The sequence below is a fragment of the Petromyzon marinus genome, chromosome 20, assembly GCF_048934315.1.
Source record: "Petromyzon marinus isolate PM22_M1 ecotype Great Lakes invasive population chromosome 20, UKy_Petmar_22M1.pri1.0, whole genome shotgun sequence".
Taxonomy (NCBI): Eukaryota; Metazoa; Chordata; class Hyperoartia; order Petromyzontiformes; family Petromyzontidae; genus Petromyzon; species Petromyzon marinus.
The window spans coordinates 2827362-2848558 of record NC_133686.1 but is presented as its reverse complement, the minus strand read 5'-3'; the positions used below and the strand labels follow the sequence as shown (position 1 = coordinate 2848558).

The following is a 21197-nucleotide window of genomic DNA, read 5'->3' as shown; positions in this document are numbered from 1 at the left end:
GTAGTGTAGCGGTTAGCGCGCTGCGCTACGAACCTGGCGAACCGGGGTTCGATTATTTGACCCGGTTCTGGGCTTCCCCGAGGTCGCCTAAGCCTCAAATGAGTACCTGGTGCGGTGTAAACATCGCCACTGGGGAGACAAAGGCGGCCGGGCGTGGTGTTGTCCACCCACCCCCTCGTGCCGTGCCGGCCTTTATAGGTGCTCGCTAACAACACTTGCCCCTACAGTCTAAGGCTATACGGGGGTTCTTTGTCTTTGGTGGATGTTTGTGACACATGCTGAATCGGCAAGTCATCTGTCAGTCGACCCATGGCACCTGCTGGGTCTGTCCCGTGACCTCCTGCCAGAGGGCGTTCGACACTTCATGTGACTGTGGTGGACCGGTGGACACGGGCACTGCTTTGCTTCTTCTAGACATGTGAAAAAATAGCTTTGGAGCTCAGATTCCTCCAATATAAATTTACGGATTCCGATGCTTTCGGACCTGGTGGGGAAAAACAAATCTTACGGGAAAACCCCCTCGAAGCCGGATTGATGCGGATGGCATTTTCGGTTATACTGGTAGGAACAAAGTTGTAAACTGAGTGTACCAGCCTGCAATAGAGATTAATGTGTCCGTCCGTCCCCTTTCAATACTTTAACTAAGTGAAATATCGTGCTGTTGGGTGTAAAATCAGCAATAGACAGCGCAGAGACTTGTCCTACCAGCCCACCCTGCAGGGACCTGTTCAATGTGCGGCGTACTATAATTGTCTACGTTTATACGTACTATAACAATGCCATCAGTTATACGAAATATCACTTATTGGCGACATGGCCTTATTGCAGAGGTTCGCGGTTGTAATCCAGCGACAAACCCTGATTAAAATTATATAGAAATAGGCTGTCTATGAAAATACTAAATTGGAAACCTGTGCAGAGAAAGCATTGCTCCCCACTCCCGCCCTATTGTGAAACATTGGCAGGACACCCTCCTGAACATAAGTCACGAGATTCGACAAGACTTGTGGGAAAACAAGAGTGATAATTAAATATCGGACATGATCAATCCACTGCTGGATGCAGGCTTCTCCAATCCACTGCCACCTCTCGTGATCCTGTGATGAATATTGATATTCTCTTGCACAGCAAATAGCCAACCGCGCTAATCGGATGTGCGGACAAGGACACAAACACGTATACATTAAGACATTTATGGTATGCCAGACGTCGACAGATCCGGAAACGCTATCCGCATCAATCGGTCCCCGCCTTCAATAAGTTTTCCTGTATTAAAAAGAAAAATCAGCCGGATCAGAAAGAAGCAAAGCTGCGGTCGGGTCGATTTAAACTTCACCAGAAAACCGAATCGTTAAACTCAAGAAACAAGAAGCCGATTATAAAGTCAAGTTTATTTTTTTATGAACCAGGTAATAACCCCAGAGGACCAGGATATTATAGTCTTATTTGGGAGTGTGACCTGGGTCTCCACAAATGACAAATACAAACTAATTAAGAGTAGAGCAATGAAGCAAATAGGAAACATGGCAAACACAATTGCGTCATCGCCACAGGAGAAATAAAAATTATTTGGAAACGTTAATTTCCCCAGACCGAAAGTCGGCTCGGGCAAATTCCTTTTTAAAATAACGTTTTGCTTTGAGAGGTAACCGGAGAACTGAAACCAAACCATACATTAGTTGTCCTCCATTGCTTTGTCTTTAGCCCACACTTCCGATTAGCACGATTGGCTACGTACGGTGCGAATGAAGTTCAACATACATACATACCCACTTGCTGTACCGCTATCTCCGAGCCACCCTGCAAGTCCCATCGAGTTTGTGAGTTTTCGCAAATCTGTGCTCTTCACCAACCAACACCTTGCGTTTCAAAACACTGCATCAAAGGCGGTGCGCGCATGTGTTACAGCCAGCATATCAAGGAACGCACACTACTTGGGGTTGTCACGGGTAATGTTCAGTTACGTGTTTATTGAGAAAGAAAGAAAAACCATCTTGTTTTCCATCAGTGTGAACAAAAGAAAACCATGGACACGATGTAGCATATACAATTGGGCTCAATCGGATACAGACCACGCACGATGCTACAAGGCTTCACTGTCAAAATAGGAGTTCCCGTGACCACTCATTACTTTGGAGAACCGTCCTGGGCAGGGAAAGAATGGCAAACAATATATACTATAGCATAAACTTAATAGAGAACTACATGAAAATATTGCAACTGCCAATCAGACTTGAATGACTGTAGATGAGATACAACGGTAATAAACCTTTGGGTTAGTGGCAGGAAACTAGAATTTTATTGTGACACTGTTGTGACATTCACGAGGGGGTGGGGCTTTCATTTTGACAGGGTTCCACCCTAAATGAAATTAAATGGGTCCGTCTTAGACGTGCAGCCAAACGCATACCGTGCGTGTTAAATAGGCACGACAAAATGTATTTATGATTAGACGTTAAACGCAAAGCATTGCCGACAGAAACGGCGAAGTTGGAGAGGACAGAGGAGGCCCCTTGCCACCAATACCATTGTCATCACATCAGTGTCAAACTCTCACACATCACTAACCCAAACGACACCACAAGGCCCGGATACATTGGTCAGGTTTTCCTCATGATCCGTCGTTCGCTGGGACAGAACATCCCGGGCGCTGGCGCGCGATAGCAAGCACAGCTGTTCGCCAAGCCAACTTGCTGACCGGTTATACTCCAAAAAAATATGGCGCAGAAAATGCTGGGGGGGAGGGGGGGGGAAGGACCCGAAGCAGCGTTGCCTCTTCATGTTAGATGAGATACGACAGTAATAAATTAGGACTGATTAAGGGTTACACGCACTTTGGGGGGTATGGGTAATGTTCATGGCCTACTATTTAAACCCACCGGTGCTTGCCGCGCGACTGTACGTGTGGGTCTTGTTACCGCCAAAGCACACTTGCCTATACTCAACGTTTTATTTTTACACCACTTATGCAACTTTGAGTGAAATAATTAAATTAACATGCGATTACACGATGACAAAAGCAATAAACTAGTAAGCAGCCGAGAGGAAGGCAAACTATTTGCTATCCCCATGGGACCAAGCAAGCATGATAAATTACAAGTTGCTGACCGATGACTAACAAAACAACCGCGAATGCAACGCGGCATCTCCTCCACTTGAAATTTTGTACAATTTAGTTTCCGCTTCCATCACGCGTGCTCCCCAATTGATCGGCGTTGGTCAAACGTCTGTACAAGCTGCTCCCGCGCGCCACCCCTACACCCAGAGAGTGATCACGTTTCCACGCCGCCTGACAAACGTACGCCGCGTCACACGCGCAAACCGCGGGGGGGGCAGGTGACCTTTCAACGTACCGACGGCGCAGTGAGCTGCAAAGTGACGCCAACGACCTTTTCTCAACGCTTCTTCTGCACACGGGAGGTTTGTTTTTTTTTCCCCACGTCCGCTCGTCCGTTAATCTTTAACCCACAGCACGTATACAAACGACGAGGCTGCGCGAACAACTAAATCACAGTTGAGCCAAATGAACGCGTACAAGTCCAACACACAAACACGCAAAAAACGGGCGTGGCTAAACAGAAACAATTTGCACCCAAGACAGGCAAGGATACACACTGCCGCCACAAGATGACGGGTGTTGAATGTACTCGCGTTGAGCCCATCTCTGAAGATGATAGACCTGAACCGGTCGCTTGCGGATAATTTGGGGGGAGGGGGGGGGGGAGAGTCGTGAAGGGCGTCTTGGTGGCGTCCCATGGAGAGTGACGCACCCAACTTGGTTTACCAATCGTGCAAGCCGCGGGGGCTGGTAAAGCAAGGCTCCTTAACACTGTACACATCACTGCAACAAACACGCGTGCGCACGCACGCACACACACACACAGAATCGAACGAAAGGGGAATTGGCCTAGTCGAACAAAACAATGCGGAGAAAACTGTGCTGCGACGATGCTTTTAGGGATTTAACAAAATTAATAACAAGCAGGTGGACTTATTGAGGAAGGGGGTGTGTGGTGAAGAGGGGGGGTGGGGGAGGAATAGCTACACGCGCGGTTCGATATTTCACCTCCACCGCACTTGCGTGCGCGTGCGTGCACGCTTCACGGTCAGGAGGGCTCCCCCGAGCGCCATTGTCCGGACAAAACGGGAAAAAAAAGCTTCACACGAGACAAAAACAAACAAACCCGGCTCAAACGCGCGCGTGCCTGCGCGTGCCTCCACGTCCATGCGCGACAGAATGCGGTGGGCCCCAGCGACAAAATGCACATGGGCCTAGCAGTAGGAACGCACCAACAAAGCTACGCGCACGTGTGCAACCGCGCACACACACACACACACGCGCGGGGCAACGAGCGCCAAAGCATTCACGCGCGCACATGGGTGACAATTATCAAAGCGCGCGCACGCACGCACGCACGCGGGCAACCGCCCACGGCTCGCGCACGCGTGGCCCGTCACTGGTGCGCGCACTGCACGCCGGGGCCCTGCTGGTAGCCGCCCTCGTCGTCCGAGCCGTCTTCGTAAGCCTCCCGCCGACCGCCGGGACCCCCGGCGCCGCCTCCGGCCCCTCCGCGCGTCGCCTCCAGCTCGTGGAGGTCCACCTCCTCGAACTCGCCACTCGTGGGGCGCGGCAGCGTCGGCCGCTCGGGCAGCAGCTTCTCCAGGAGCTGGTGGTGGGAGGGTGAGAAGGCAAGGGGGGCGGAGGAGGAAGGTGGGCAAGGGAGGGTGATGGAGAGTGATGGAGGGTGAGGGAGTGAATGGCGGTGCATGGTTATGCTTTGCCACCGCTTAACTGCGTTCCGTTTAAGTTTTACATTCCAATAAAAAATCCAAAAGATTTTAACTGCCCTAGATACACAATGCCAGGTGATGGTTACAAAATATTTTATTAATCCGAATGTTTTTTTTAGGTACACATTGTCTATCCTAGTTGGCACAGCACCAGTGCATTCGCCAAGCCTGAACGACAGCCTCACCTCCAGTTTTTCGCCATCGATCCAATTCTTGTCGGGGAACTCCACGTCAAACTTTATGTAGAGGTTTCCCTTCTCGAAAGGGTTGCGGTAGTGGGGCATTCCCTCCCCAACGATTCCACGAATGCAGCCTGCACGCACACAAGTCACCACCAAAACCAGCGTCATCGGCCACCATCCCATGCACTGCTGGAAGAACGCATCCGAGAGTTGTCACAACATCTCTCGTTATGCTGCGATGTGTTAATGATCCATTAAGCACTTGAACGCTAGCCAATTTCTTCCCTCCATCTCATCTGCAGAACGTCCTCTCGAGATGCAATCCACTCCTTGGTGGCATTTTTTCTTGATTGTCGTCCATTAACCCTTGCGGTGACGTGTCCTCGCCAAGCCCATTTAATAATCTTAACCCAAGTCGATTACAATTAGCCAACCCAAACACGCTAGGTCTCACATTAACGCATTCATTTATGCACAAACATTATGTTTTACCTTAATTTAGATTATCTTTAATAAGGGATTGTTTTATTTTCCGGCACTCACTCATTCAGCCGACAGTTGCCTCCATAGCACTGTCCCATCACCGCTACCGCCGTTACTGTTCCAATGAGCACAGTTGGCCACGTACGGCGCGAAAGAAGTTCAACGTGCATACACACACACACACCCCCCTAAAAAGAAACCTACATGTCTTGTGAGGAACTTGCTGGGTGAACAAGCGAACAGTGGGTGACAGCGTGTGCTATCACCCGGACGATCGCGCGCAGGTGCCTCACCTGGCTGGATGACGTTCCCCGGGGGGTAGGTGACGAGAATCTGCCGCCCGTCGAGGTGCGCCAGCGTGAAGCGCACCCCGCACAGCGCCTCCGCCAGACCGATCTTCTTCATCATGTGCAGGTCGTTGCCGTCTCTCTGGAACACCTTTGCGTGGCGACAATGCATCGTCGTCGTCGTCGTCGTCAGAACAAGCAAAAAAAATAATATAAATATAAGTTGGGAAAGATATTTGACACGCGTACTCGCGGACCGCGTTCACGCTGTCCGACACTCGTCAGTCTTCCGATTATTTCAATTAACGACACGCAAGCCGATGCGGGTAGCGGTTTGGGCTAAAACACCGTTGCATATTTTCAAAGTCATTTTTGCTCCATGGTGAGTGAGGAGGGGGGGGGGGCTTCTCCAAAGTTTTGGGCAACGCCTTCATCAATTTGCCTCGTTTTCAAATCGGGCAAGTACCTAATTATCTACACAATTGTAAACTACAGATTGGTTCTTGTTGAATCATCTTTACAAGATGGGCAGAAGTAATGGATTGACAACCTTGGTTAGAAAGCGTTAAAAACAGGCAGGTAGTGATTCATCCTGGCATCTACGAATGACACACCGCCGGCCATATGTAAGATCTTGAGTTTCAGGAGTGAACGGCAACGACTTAATTCCCAAATCTAACGCGATGAAAGATTCCTCAATGAGGGAATAGCCACCGAGAAATACTTTTTCTTTACCATAGACCGAATCAAACCTTGGGAATTTTAGAGTTTAATCATCGATATTATACAGGGTGACCATTTGATAAATACTCCACCTGATTTCTAATGACCCTATTTATATCTTCTCAACAGGCGACTGAATATCGTGAAGGTGATAGCTCCACGTTTCAGAGGAGTGTTAACTTATTTCATGAAGTTAACACGTAGTAGCCTTTCACATCCAATACCATGATTCGTAATACATTTTTGGGTTAGGCCAAGCAATGATCTGGCCAGATTTTTGTCGCAAGATCATCCACCAACTGACACGGCCGAACAGATCAAACTGTCACCCATTCAATCATATAACGTGCCCTAGCGTCATTGCTTCAAGCTCACCGGAAAGTTGAAGATCAATACTGACAACCATATTTATAAATAAATAACAGTATACTGAGGTTGATGTGGAGATAGAGGGCCTTGAAATAAAACGGTGCTTTCTCTGAATGTCTCGCAGAAATGCCGATTGCCTTCCTTGTTAACACCCACGTACAATACCTTCCTGTTCTGCTCTCTGATAGGGGTGAGTAACCCAAGGCCCACCGGGGCCAGGTACGACCCGTGACTTGATTTTACACAGCCCGAGACCCACAAACAATTTTTATCCATCGCGAAGCATCTTAGCGGCACTAATCAAGCACTCGTTTCTAATTTTAACGCGCTAAAATCACTTCGCTCATTGTAAGGGCCCTCTCGCGAGTAACCTCCGATTAGCACGGTTGGCTACGTACGGTGCGAAAGAAGTTAAATGTGCATGCATAAATGACTGGGTATGTGCGAGTTACAATATGTGGTTGTAGGCCAATAGTATCTTCAAGTCCTCTTCTCCCCCCTTAGGTTCCCGACCACTGACGTACAACCCCCCCCCCCCCACCTACTAAAGATGGCCCACTCTTTTTACACACTCCCGCAAGGTTTTACACTGGGCATGAACGGTAAATTTTGTTCACAAACATCTTCCATCAGCACACTTCCACCACCGGTAACTGCTAGCCTAGGAGTCGGCAACCTACGGCTCCGGAGCCACATGTGGGTCTTCGAGAACTGCTTCATGACGTTACGCACACGCATTGCGGCACTTGAAATACGTTTTTTTTTTACACTAAATTTTTGTTATTCTGGTTGCCAACCACTGTTCAAAGGCTGACGGTAAACACGGTTGAGGATGGTGTTGTGGTCGCTGTGGTGACGTGGTTGCCACGGCAGCAGAGTCGCCCCACGGCAACACCGTTGCCCCTGGCAGCCTGTGCGCCCTTTCACCTCGTGGTCCTTCTCCTGCAGCACCAGCACGATGTCGCCAGGCTCCAGGTCCGGCGCCTGGTCACCCTCGCCCCGGAAGGCGATCTTCTGGCCGTGCCGCATGCCCTTGTCCACGTGCACCTCCAGGATCTTCACCTCCTTCACCACCTTCTTGCCCTCGCACGCCTTGCACCGGTCGCGTTCATTTATTACCTGGCCTGTAAGGGGATGGCGACAAACGGTCAGGAAGAACGCACGCAACGAGTGCCCCCGTGCACAACTGCACGCGACAAAGATCCCTCATTTTTTACTAAGCACACAACCCCCAGCTGGTGTGAATGGTTTTACACTGGCTATTTACCGGGCCAGGCAGAGCCAAAACCAAAACCAATATTACGAAACCACTGGTGCTATGCACTTTAAATTTGGATTGAAAACTCGTTTCTTTAGAACTGTTTTTTGTGTCTAATTTGTTGTCCTTCCCCCCACACGTCCGATAAGCACAGTTGCCTCCGTACAGTGCAAAAGTAGTTCAATTTAAATACATACTGACCCACCCATAATGGACATCTGTGGAAAAAGAGCTTCATAGCTCAGATTCCTCCAGTCTAAATACAAATTCGGATACATTTTGAATCGTATCGTGTGTGTGTGTGCCATGCCAGCATGCACGGCTCGGCTTCTGCAGGTGGATAAACCCGACACGTCCCTCAGCCGTGCGGGGGCTGGCCGGGCACGGGCACGGCGCGGATCTGTTGCGGCAGTGGAAAAAAACAGCGCCAAGAGTGTGCCGGGGGTAGTGGAGGCCTCACCCTCCCCGTGGCAGTCGTGGCACATGGTCTGCATTTGCTGCACCATCCCGGGCGCCAGCTGCCGCACCATCACGCGGATCCCTCGGCCCTTGCAGCTGGAGCAGACCTCCACAGCACCAGCCTTGCCGCCTTTGCTGTATGTGCGTGCGTAAGATGGTGGAGGTGGTAGGGAGACGGTGATGAGAAATGGAGGTTAAGACAAAAAAAAATAAGTTGGGGGGGAAAAAAAAAATCGTGCATGCACATGGTTTATGTAACACTTTCAAATATGCATTTTTTTTCTGCAGTTGCTGCCAGGGCAAATTGTGTATTAGACAACTGCAAACAGATAATATAACTTTGGTTCGTCTCTCCAATATTTTTCGGCAACGTGACGGATAAATTTGGCAGGTTTTCTATAGGTAACGTCCCAAATAGCAACACAAAATTACACTGCAGGTTCACTCACATTGCATCATCATTACCAGCAGTGACCACCCATTACGGAATAGACGGCCAGACAATGAAGAAATGAATTTCAAACTTCGTTGCAAAGCGTTAAAAACAAGTTAACGAGCCTATGGCCAAATCTCCAGCACAGTTGTGCCTGGTCAGTACTTGGGATGAGAAACTGCCTGGAAATAATAGGTGTAGTATGTCTGTGCTGCAGGGTGGCCACACGAAGGCAAGATAGCAGTGGATTATTCAGTCTATTGCAAAGTAGACTCAAGATGACAAAATACACAGTAGTTTTATTAACAGGTTCTCTGGTATCACATGGAATTGGCCAAATGTCATATGTAGCAGGATCCTCCTCAAAAAGTCTTGAGACTGAATGAGACTTTCCTGGATAAGTAATGAAAATTATTTTGTTTAATCATATTTAACCTGCTCGTTATGGAAGTCTCCATGTACAATGGAAACAAATTACCAACACAAGTACAAAAGAGGTGCACAAGCTTTACACCCACACACTTGCATTTTAACGGCAGTCACGCTGGTACGCAGCGTATAATTTTGTTCTAGAACACTTTCAATTCACAACCTTGCCCAAGAACTACACAGATTTGAACAACGGTATTGGAGAAAGGTAACATACATTTTGTAGCCGTTTTGTTTAGGTGTTTGGTATGTTTGAGAAAACATGTAAAGGGTTCTCGGATAGACAAAGATGGAGAGGAATGAATGATACAATTCCTAAGCACAGCAATAATAGTAATGAATAAAGAGATTAAAGCATCACCAGATATGTATAGGCGGATACGGTTTCCTATGTGCAGTGACCTTCACAGCTTGTATCATCACCAGTCATGATCAATAACAACGCCGTAACAAAGGCCTCCCAAAACCGTGGCAATCTCCCGCGGTACCGCGATGCATCAGTCCATCGCTCACTCATCTCAAGACTGCCTACGTCAAACAGTACTCCAAACAATCGCGTAGATATTGACTGCGAGGCGAGGACTACTAAACGCTTGATAACACCGCGCTCGGGTCTTTTAACGGCCTCATGTTGATACCCCCTGCCAACCCCAAACGCTCACTCGCCACATCGTGATCAGTGTAAGGAGAGAGCACAGCAAGTCATGTCAACCTATGTATGTGCTGCGGCTTAACCTGCCAGCCATTCCTGTGACGAGGGTACCGCATGTGAAATACCAGCACGCGAGTTAGCTTCGGAACAGTTGTGACACACAAACAAATCCGTCCCGTTAGAAGCAAGCCAAAAATGGTTTAACGCGTGTAAGTGTACAGCTCCTGCTTTGTCAATCGGCTGCGGGATAAAGGACGGTGGATGCACTCACGGCGAGTGCGTGACACGTGGTGGGAACGCCAAAATATTTCCCTGGTTTATATATAATGTACTATACTTGGCATGGCCTGGATGTTTTCAAGTGCACAGATTTGTGCAGTCTGAGACAGCGATGTGGAGTGTAACTGCATAGTTCTTGGCAATACTGTACTAGTGGCAACTGGAAAGTTCGGGTCCAACAATAGCAGAGTATACAATAAAGATATATATCAACTTATAGTGCACACAGTATTTACTCGCTGTCCAAGACAGAAAGACTCGAAGGCACCAGGAACCACAGACAAGCAAAAGGCAGCAGCCAAGCGGTGAGCCGGCAAAACAATTATCCAAGCTCTACAGTCCTCTATACATTCAGATTTTTTCAGCCAATTAATGAGTATTTATACATGCAGGAGAAAATTTGGAGCACTCGGCAAAAAACCCAACCATAGTAAGGGGGTAACAACATCTCGTATAGAGTGAACAGATGGAGATTAGTCCACACTTGGCTGTACCGCCTGGACGGCTAGGGTATGGACCTTGAAGCCCACGCAAAGGGAATTTCACAACATTAGTGTGATGGCACTAACTCTCGCCTTCATAGTTGGCATTGTACGGTGCGAAAGAAGTTCAACATACAAACATTGTGCTGAATTACAGGCATGTGCCACCACCGTCCGGTATACGTTGAGGCCTTTGCTCAATACACGCATAAGGCATCCAATCTCCCCAGATCGCAGAAGCTAAGCAGCTTGAACCCTGGTAATACACAGATAAGCAACCACTGTGCCGAGTGGGGGTTAAACGCCACGGGCAAGCAGTGGGCACTGCCGCAAAAATCTATTGTCAAATCCTTATCTGCACAATTCTAAAAAAAACACTCATGCACCCACTCGCCACAGGCAGACCTCCACAGCAGTATTTTTCGCACACGAGACCAGTGCCCACTGAGCTGCATTGGCTTCAGGTTACTGAACAAATACATTGCAACGTTGCACTCATTACAAAGTGCTTGCAGCAAATGAACCGCGATACCTTGCTGATCTCAAGGAGCATAAACTATCACACAAACTTCGGTCATGCTCGCAGAGGCTTTTGGCTAACCATCGAACAAAGACAGTCACCGAATCGTGCTCTTTCAGATGCTTTCTGCGGCCGTCTGGAACGCTCTTCCTTCCCATATTAGGAAGCCACTGGGGCTATGCACTTTTAAATCTTCATTTTAAAAAAAATAACATTTGTTTAGAACTGCTATTTGTGTTTAGTTCGTTGTCCTTCCCCCACACGCCCGACGAAGCACGGCTGGCTACTTACGGCGGTGCGAAAGAAGTTCAACGTACGTACATGCGCAGGCATGTGGATCGCTGCCACAAAGCTCTACGCGGCACCGCGAAACTCAAAACCTCACAGCGTGGGGCACAAACTAACCCGCTGCAGCCGCTGCAGATGACGTTTTTGCTCAGCTGGAGTTTGGTTGTCTTCCCATTGTAGAGATCCTCCAGGGACACCCTGTGTGGATACCGGGGGAAGGGAAGAAAAGATAGAAGCTTAACACAAACAAATGGGTGGCGACTGAATCTTCCTGACCGCTGTTTTTTTCAATGAACGTAGCCAACTCGCCAGTGCCCTACAATTTCCATGGCGTGTAATTACGGTACAATGACATGTGTCCGACTACCTGGGGACTGGGGTATCGCGGCAGATCAGTGAAAAGGTTGGACGTGTGATTTTTTTTTCAAAATAACAACCATGTACAAATAGTGCACTTGTGTGCACTGGGTGTGGGCAGTGTAGCATTCATATTTCCTAACTTCATGCCTGGCACACCGAGATCCCTGGATGAATTGCACTTTATAAATGTCAGTTATTATTGTTCATGGTGAATAGGTGATGTACTGTACAAATTAAGCCTTCCACTGTGTGAAATGGGATGTAATAGAACCTGTGACGTACTTTGCAAGATAAGGCAGTGTTTTGCCAGGTGGCCGAGTGGCTCAGAGCGCTGACCTCACACCACTGAGTGGGTTGGCGAGTACTGCGCTCTATGCTGAACAGAGGTGGTCAATTGAAGGTATTAATAAGGTAGCTCTCGGATATCCGCTTCCATGGATCGTTCTCTAACACTAAGGGTTCAACTGCTCTGCGAGAGATCCGGATAACTTTTGCTTCTCAGAGAACAGAATTCAGTAAATTCTACCCGGCACGATTAAATAAATGATAAAGCACAGCGGGTTAAAATTACTTGCGCGCATTCAACTACGTGTTTAAATAACGGGATTAACCACGACGTCGTTAGTTGAACGGGAAACACATTCGTCGCGCATCGGCATCGAGGATTACTTGAGCGGGTGCATCATGTCTTCCCCACGCCTCCTGCGACCCGCGCCCGGGTGGCCCCCGCGGCCGCCGCCACCCCCCATGAATCCGCCGAAGAGGCCGCCGCCGAATATGTGCGAGAAAATGTCGTCCATGCCAGGGCCCCCGCCACCCTCGCGCAGTCCCTTCTCGCCATGCCGGTCGTACAGGTCCCGCTTCTCCGGGTTCGAGAGCACCTCGTATGCGAAGCTGATTTCCTTGAACTGGTTTACGTAGGGGAACGACGCCCGGTGGGGCAAGACAGACGGGGAGGGATGAAAAGATTAAGTAACAAATTAGTCAGGAAGAACGTGAACATTAAGAAACGCAAACTGGGGAGACGATTGCCCGAGTGCTAGCGCGTGTTTGTGGCGCGTTGCAGAGCTTTGTGGTTCGAGCCGTATGGCCGACCAGGTTAATGCTGGGCGTGTATTAAGCGTAAGTATTTTCTTTGTGGTCGATGTTAAATAACCCATGGGAAAAAAAAACTAGTTGGCTACAAGCCTTTTTGGTGTTATGGTTAAAATTTTCCACGTGTGGAGAATTAACCACCAAATACGTATTTGGGAAAAATGACATTGTAACATCACAGGTTACACCTGTCCGTGAAAGTGCCTTGTGCAAAAACATTTTTGTGAATATGGGACACACTGAAGTATTATTAAGCATGTATCATAATAATCAATAATCAGGGGTAATCTATCCACTGCTGTCAGGATGCAAAGCCTAGGGTGTCCAGCTACAAGAAAAGCCTTATTGTTTTTGTATGTTGCATTTTAATATAAGCAATGCAAACAATTCGGACAACCTAGAAGCTACAAACTGAACACAAGCTGAATAACTTTCTTCCTCAAATTACCATTGACTTAAGATACAATCTCAAAGGCAAACAACTCCCACTGTTTGTTCTCGACTGTCTCAAAGTCAACATCACATAACTCTGGATAGTGTCCTCTAGTTGAAACAATGAAGGTATGACCCGCTGTTTATTTTCATACAAAGCTTAGAAAGGAGGTGGGGGGGGGTTCCTGGAAAAACTGGATAGGTGATTTACCTAAATTAAGGGTTATTATTCATCTTTTGTAGGCCCAGCTGGGAGAAATTATTCAACGAAATTGTGGACTGTCAAGTGAAGCCAGCACCAATTACCAAGTATTTTTTTCAGGGCACCACTCAACTTGGCAACACTGCTATGTCATCATGACACGCGGACTGTGTTTTGGTTTGGCCATTTAATCAAAACTTTTATTCGAATTAATTTTACTGTTCTGTGTGCCAAGTTGCAATACTTGATGTGTCGTCGGTATTATTTGATGGAAAAAAAGTCGTTGTTGGACAAAGTCCAGAGAGAATTATAGTGTTAAGTTACACAAATCAAAATTATTATTTTCATGATTGTGGGAGCCGGTACAACAGCGATGCCGCGGCTCAGTGGATTGTGGGAGACAGCCATACGAAGCAAACCAAATCGGAGCGACACTAGGAATTTTCGACGTCACAATCGTCAGGTTTTTTGATTTGCAGTTTAATTTACAGGAGCAGATTTACGGGCGCAGTGACGAGGGTCAACGCTGCTTTGATATTAAAATAACCAAGCAAGTCAAGTCAGGTACAGTATGCACATGGCTTCTGCAACACTTTCCAACATGGGGTAATTCTCAGAAGTGTTCAATTAGCGATTACGTATGAACCAAGCTTAACATGAGATGTCACATGGCAAAATGACATGTCACGTCATCGCCCTAGTCAATAAGGCTTATATTTTTAGCCCTCTTTTTAATAGCCAAATTCCAGCCAACATTTTGATCAATTTGAGCAGTTCTTTTTCTAGTCAAACCCTTACAGCAACACAACTGTAACCTCAAGTTTACCGTATAATGGATCATCTTTACAAAAATATCACGACCACTGTTATGGACAGATAGAGTTTGTATTTTGTTTATGCTTTCAATCAGAGTTTTAAAGCATTAGGAAAGCACTTCTTTGCTTTTTAGGTTCTTTCCAAGAAGTTCAAAAATCTTACCTTGTCTCCAGCATCAGGATTCTTGTCTGGATGGTATTCTTTGGCGAGCTTTCTGTACGCCTGTCAACATTACAAGCAGAGACCAGTGAGGAATGTCGATCTGCAGATATGCATTGCGCAAGCATCTAAACACAAGGAAACTTGTTTTGTTGTTTGAAGCAGTGTTTTACACGTTAAACAAAGCAGACATTTTAGGTGCCTTGGTTACGTACATCCACACTGTTAATTAAGCTGAGGCTTAGGTTTATTTGCCAACGAAACAAAGAAGCACACATCGGTTGGAACTCGTGATTTTATTTTTTTCTACGGAAAAATCCAGCTACCTCATCTGTGGTTTCACACAAACACACACCTGCACTACTATACATTGCTGTCAAGGCCAGGATTGGTGGACCATAATCCAATTCTTACAGTATGCAAAGGATGGGAAACACGTCCCATAGAAAAGGGTGCAGGACCGGTCCTCCCATCATGCCTTGCGTTGCCACGTGACAATTGCCTCACTGCATTTGTAACCACCCACACAAAAACGAGTACAAGTTGTGGCCTCTTAAAACAGAAGCGTCCATACAAAAATAGAACAGTACATCAATTTCATGCTTGTTTTAAATCATCAGTACAAAATAGTCATCATTACCTACTACTGTATTGTATCTCAGGCACTTTATTTGGACAAGTCCTTCCTAATCCCTGCAAGGACACCCTGGCTCTGGCCTAAGGGCAACAGTAAACCAACTCTGACACTTTCTCCTACAAGTGAAGAGCACTTAAAAGTGCGTGCAGCAAATGGGTCGTAAAGGCGTCACATGCGTAGCACGTTTTATCAAGGTAGTCCAGTTTCCTTCCTCAAGCATCAACTCCTTTAAAATGGGGGTGAATTTGGCCAACATTCCAATGCAGGATCCTTCTAAAGGGTCTTGAGGCTCAATGAGAACTTCCTGGATTTATAAAGGACTGAGGAACATGGACTAACACGTCCACAATCAACCAAAGGCAAAGCTTCCCATTAACACCACACTGTTCTCAATCTATAGACTTACATTTCTGATTACCGATCCAAGAGCCAGAACTGGCTTCAAATTTGGGTTAGTGTTCACATCATAGTGATTCAAACAAAGACTATCTCATTGAAAATTAAAATCAATAGCGTGCAGTGAATGTGGTGAAAAGGATATACGTTGTCTATTCAACTAAGCTACCAATGTAAATAAGAATAAGTAAAATTAACCACTGCACTGAATAATTAGCCACCAGGACCTAACAATAAGCATAGTTTACCCTCTTAACTGTGTGGGTTTACTCTGGAAAACCTGGTTTCTTGGCCAAATAACCAAATGCAGGAACCTCAAAGAGTCTTCAGACTCCGTATGTCTCGCATTATGCTAAACATATGCACACAACATGAGCTTCACTGGACGTTCGAAACAAGTTCGCAATAACATGTGGTAAGGCAATGGAAAGGGAAATGGTCCGACTATGAATAGATTCCACCACTGGATCAGCAATGTAAACAGATGAGCACTGTTCCATTCTCATTTGCGCGGGAGACAAAATTGATACCTCTGTACATTGAGCCTGTTGGCTCCACATTTCCTCACCTCTTGCATTCTTAACAAACCTTCACCCTAACAAAGTGTTCTTCATTGCAAAAACCGCGGGCAACTGGCGGGCCCCGGTGGACTTTAGTGTGGCCCCTGACGTACGGTCCCCGAAAATACGCAATTGGGAAAACACCCCCATCATGCTGTCAAACCCAATGGTTTAAAATGTGACGGCCCTCACACTGATGTCTTATTGGCGAAAGTAGCCCCCATCTGAAAATTTATGAAGACCACTGCCCTAACATATCCCCTGTTCATACAACCCTTGACGACATTCTCCTGTTTGAGGACAAAACCTACCTTTTTATGGTGATGTATATGCTGTGGCCTCTGCGCAAGTTAAGGTAACCTGAGGTGGCTCAAATTCAGAGTAATGACCTTAGAACACTTGGTTAAAATCCAGGAAGAAACCGATGATTGATATGGGCCCCTTAGTGCAAGTGATTTCATTATCTCAGCCAAGTCTCGCAGAGACGCACAGACTCACGTAGACTGAATTAGGGTTAAACTAGGTTTTGAATTGAAAGCGAATTGATGTTCACAGCCCAGTCACCAACTTCAAAAGTTTGGTTTCAGTGATATGCAATTCACATTTTCCGTCAGGGCATATACAAAATGTGACCTGACGAGGCCAAGATAAAAGTGATCTTAAAACTACATTTGGAACATTATCTTCCGGGGCCATTATATGACACAGGGCGATGGAGAAATCTCCATCGCATGACATACCACAACTGAAATGTACTTGGGGGTGGGTGATTTAAAAAAAACACGTTACTTTAGATAAAATGTAAGCATTGTATCCAGGAAGACGTTAGTCACCCAGGCTGAACTAATACAACCACGGCAACAAAAAACCCATGCCACGGTCCTTCATCAAACAAACCACGGCAACAGTAAGGGCAGGTCTAGGCCAAACAAAGAGCGCATTTCACTTGCCGTGGAACGCTGAGCACACGGGGAATGCAAACGCATTGCAACCCCGACAGAGGTGCACATGTGCTGTTCACAGCCCATAAACTGATGGGAGACTGAGAAATATAACGATACCTTATTTCATCTTTAACCCGGTTTTACCTCCCACTACCCATTCTTGAGATGAGATACTGTGCTCTTTACATACATTATGAATACATTGCTTATGTATCGCAAAATCACATGGGATGCACCCCATCTCATAGCGCAGGTACGAGGCTGCATAACAACAGGTTGCTATAGGGTGCTGCAGAACAATGGGGTGGGCAGCAGAGAGTAGTGAATCAAATTCCATTCTCTTTGGTTCTTTCGGTAAAGTCACGTAGGTATAAAATAAAATAAATCACGTTTCGTGAAATTCCATTGTTTGACCCTTACTGTGATCCCACGTCGATGCTCTCTCCACCTTCACCAACAGAGTCCCCCCCCCACCCGACCCAGTGTGGGGGAGGCCCTCTCATCCAGCAGTGGATTACAAAATGGTTGTACACGTATATCACATGTACACCCGTCCTTTCAGTCTTCAGATACTTCCGTATAAACTCAAATAAATAAACATGGTAAGGTTATTAAGTATCCCTTTGGCAATGGACAGAAAACTGTTGCAAAACCCTCCGTATTCATCACCAGTTTTGAACGGGTATTATTTAATCAAGAGACTACCGCCCCTAAAAGATATCCAACCATAGACCATAAATTAGACCATTCGCAGACCTTCCTCGGGTTTCAGTTGATCGAAATACAAAGGAGAGCCTAGTATTTAAATTTCAAGTATGGTTAAGGGATTCGGGTTTAGTGATTCGGGCTTCGGAGTGAATGTTCGGTGATGGGGGTTTTACGGTCCGTCTTAAGGTTGTATGGGTTTAGGCTTCAGGGTTAGGAGTTTGGGTTAATCGTTCGATTCTAAGGGTTTACGGTTAGGTAATTGTGTTTAAGTGTTGGGTTATGGTTAAGCTTTATGGAGTTGGGTACATAAGACTGTTTCTAAACAACAAATATGCGGGGCACGACAGTCTTATCCATTATTTTTTTAGGGAGATATCAGCTGCATTTGGCATTTGTATTCTGTGCTCTCTTCTCAGCCTACGTATGAGTCATCGTTGGCTGTGGTTATGTCTTGCGGTTACGTATATGCCACACAGAGAACGCCGTGTTCCTGGAGATTGTTAGAAAATTACAATTACCGGAACAAGAGACACGCGGCTACAGGAATTAAGGCAGGGGGTATATCTGAATGTCTCCTAGTTAATCACTCAATGCAAGTGACACCATGTACGACGAGACAGATATACATTTTTGTTTTAACGCGAGTTTGTTAAGTCTGGAAAGACTAGATAAAACCCCTATTGACTCAAGAGATGGTGATAATTTAGCTTGCGTCACAATACACACTTTCATTTCCCGTTTCAGCACACTATACAATCACCATGGTATTGCAAAAGCAACCTACTGAAAAAATAAATATTGTACATGTATTGTAAATTATATCGTGATGGTGCCGTCCACGCAGTGGTTAGCCCGCTGCAATAAAAACCTGTCGAGCAGAGTTCGATTCCAGGTCTTCGGATAAAATGCAGTGGCGAGTGATATCTGAACCGGTTCTGCATCCCCACCCCCCCACATTGACCAGCGCGGTGAAGTATGGTCAAAGAATCACCATTACCAACCACGGCGCTTGGATGCCTTCATCCAGCAGTGGATTGACAAAGTGTGGTCGCGCGTTACTCTTAAAATTCTGCAAGAGCATGCGATTCTAAAGAAATTGTCGATACACTATGTAAATGTAACACTAAATTAAACATTACGTTTGACACTAGACATATTTGAAAACGGGATACATTGTAAAAAATATACTTATATACTGTATCACATGCTCGGTATTTTACACAAAGACCGCATTGGGTGGGCGAGGGAAACCCCCCCTCCCTTATAATTCTGGTACAAGACAACCCTAACAGCGACAAACTCCAAGTCTTATACTCGTATCTCAATTAATCTCCTCAACCATAACTCGATTAAATAAAAAATAATTTTAAAACCACCAGCGCGGCGAGGCCTAATCTCCTCGCAGGCGCCTGCCCTCGCCTAGTTTCCCTGTCGTCAAATGCCGGGCATTCGCCATGTTGAAAAGGGGGGAAGGGGGGAAATGCCTCCAAACCCCCACCTCGCCATCACGTGATGCGTCGCGGCCAATAGCGAAAAGGCATATCGCCCTCGTGACGCGCGCCGACCAGTGGCAACGCGCCGATTTCCCTCACCGACGGGGGGGGGGTGTAAAGGAAAAGACTTTACTAGAACAGTCGGCGACTCGCATCGCTCGGGAGACAAAAAAAAGGCGGCCGGCGGAGAGGAATCCAGCGACCCCGCCCGGTGGAACGGACGCGGGGGGAACTGTAGTCCTCCTCACCTTCTTGAGGTCGCCTTCGTTGGCGGTAGGCGACACGCCGAGCAGCTCGTACAACCGAGTGTCCGCTACAGACGCCATGATCGCTCTCTCTCGGCGGCGAGGAGGGAGGGGCCAGAGGGCGATTCCGTCCACCGGCTTAAGACACGCCCCGTTTTGGCGACGTCATCGCGCCTCGCGCTTATTGGCCGAGAGCTCAGGTTTAGACCCCACCCCCACTCGCCCGCTCTCGGCTACGTCATCGCGCCTCGCTCTTATTGGTCGAGAGCTCAGGTTTAGACCACCCCCTCGCCCTCCCGGTGACGTCTCGCCTCGCGCTTATTGGCCGAGAGATCAGGTTTAGACCCCACCCCCTCGCCCGCTCCCGGCGACGTCATCGCGCCTTGCGCTTATTGGCCGAGCTCAGGTTTAGACCACCCCGCGATGACGTCAACGCGCTCGGCAATTTGAGGTTTTTGTCGCGTGACGTAATTACGCCTTCGTGGCTTTCCGAGACGTTGGCGTGATCGAAGCCGCACATCCCCCCCCCGCCCCGGTGACGTCGTGTCACCATATCAACAACAACCGCCATTCGCCACTAAGTGGCGGTGACGTCACCACGACGCTTGTGCCAGGCCATATCACCCCTCCCCCCACACACCCACGCGGGTAATGAGTTACGCTCGAATGCGTAGCTACGTGGTGACGTCTTCACGCAAACATCGAGAACTCCCATCGCGAAAACAGCAAGGCCAGAGACAGCGTGGATAACTAGAGTTGGACATTAGTCCCGATGAGAACATAAAAAAAACATGTTTTGTGATGACCATTTTTTTACTTGGCATATGAACTTAGGGGCCGTCCATAAATGACGTCACACACCTGGGGGTGGTTCAGACATTTGGACGATGTGTGACGAGAAGGGGGGTGAGAAATGTGACGTCACATCAAAATGCGCAACTTTAAATATATATGGACAACACGTTCTACTTAATTAAATAGACGTTTTAATAAATGTTTTCCACATCAGAGTGCAGCGCCACATTAAATACGCACTACAATGACAATAGTTTAAAGCTATTTGAAGCATGTTTTACATATATTTTTTGGGGGGGGGGTAGAGCTTTGTGACGTCATATTAGAGGGGGGTCTTTTTGTGACGCCGTGACAAAGGGGGGGGGGTCAAAATCGTCAAAAATCGCGTGACGTCATTTATGGACGGCCCCTTAGCTGTTGACTAGCAACCAATCCCTTCAACACTTCTTCAATAAGCAAAACGTTACAACTCAATAATCCCATGCACATGAGCAGTACAATTGTGACAAATAAAATGTTGCTGGTACGCTGCATTACGGGAACACCTTTTCTCGAGAGCCACAAGCACAACCCACTTCGCAATGCATTCCTTGACCCAATTAGTATTTCAAGTGTTGCCTTCATCCAGCAGTGGATAAGGGCATGGCTGGTGGTAACGAGGATGCATTTCACTTCTATATTTAAGGCCATTTCCTGCGTTGGCGAGATGTTAACTACCTC

At 47.2% G+C, this 21197-nt stretch overlaps 1 protein-coding gene across 1 annotated transcript; it reads right to left on the bottom strand.

Moving 5' to 3' along the window:
- Positions 1–1950: 1950 nt before the first annotated feature.
- DNAJA2 (DnaJ heat shock protein family (Hsp40) member A2) lies at positions 1951–19833 on the bottom strand. Its single transcript, XM_032957749.2, has 9 exons — positions 19686–19833; positions 14703–14762; positions 12665–12903; positions 11753–11833; positions 8554–8687; positions 7763–7959; positions 5750–5894; positions 4977–5104; positions 1951–4667 (listed from the first exon to the last, which is right to left on the bottom strand). The coding sequence occupies exons 1-9, from the start codon at positions 19761–19763 to the stop codon at positions 4455–4457; spliced, it is 1275 nt and encodes a 424-aa protein (XP_032813640.1). The 5' UTR covers positions 19764–19833; the 3' UTR covers positions 1951–4454.
- Between the last annotated feature and the right edge of the window lie 1364 nt (positions 19834–21197).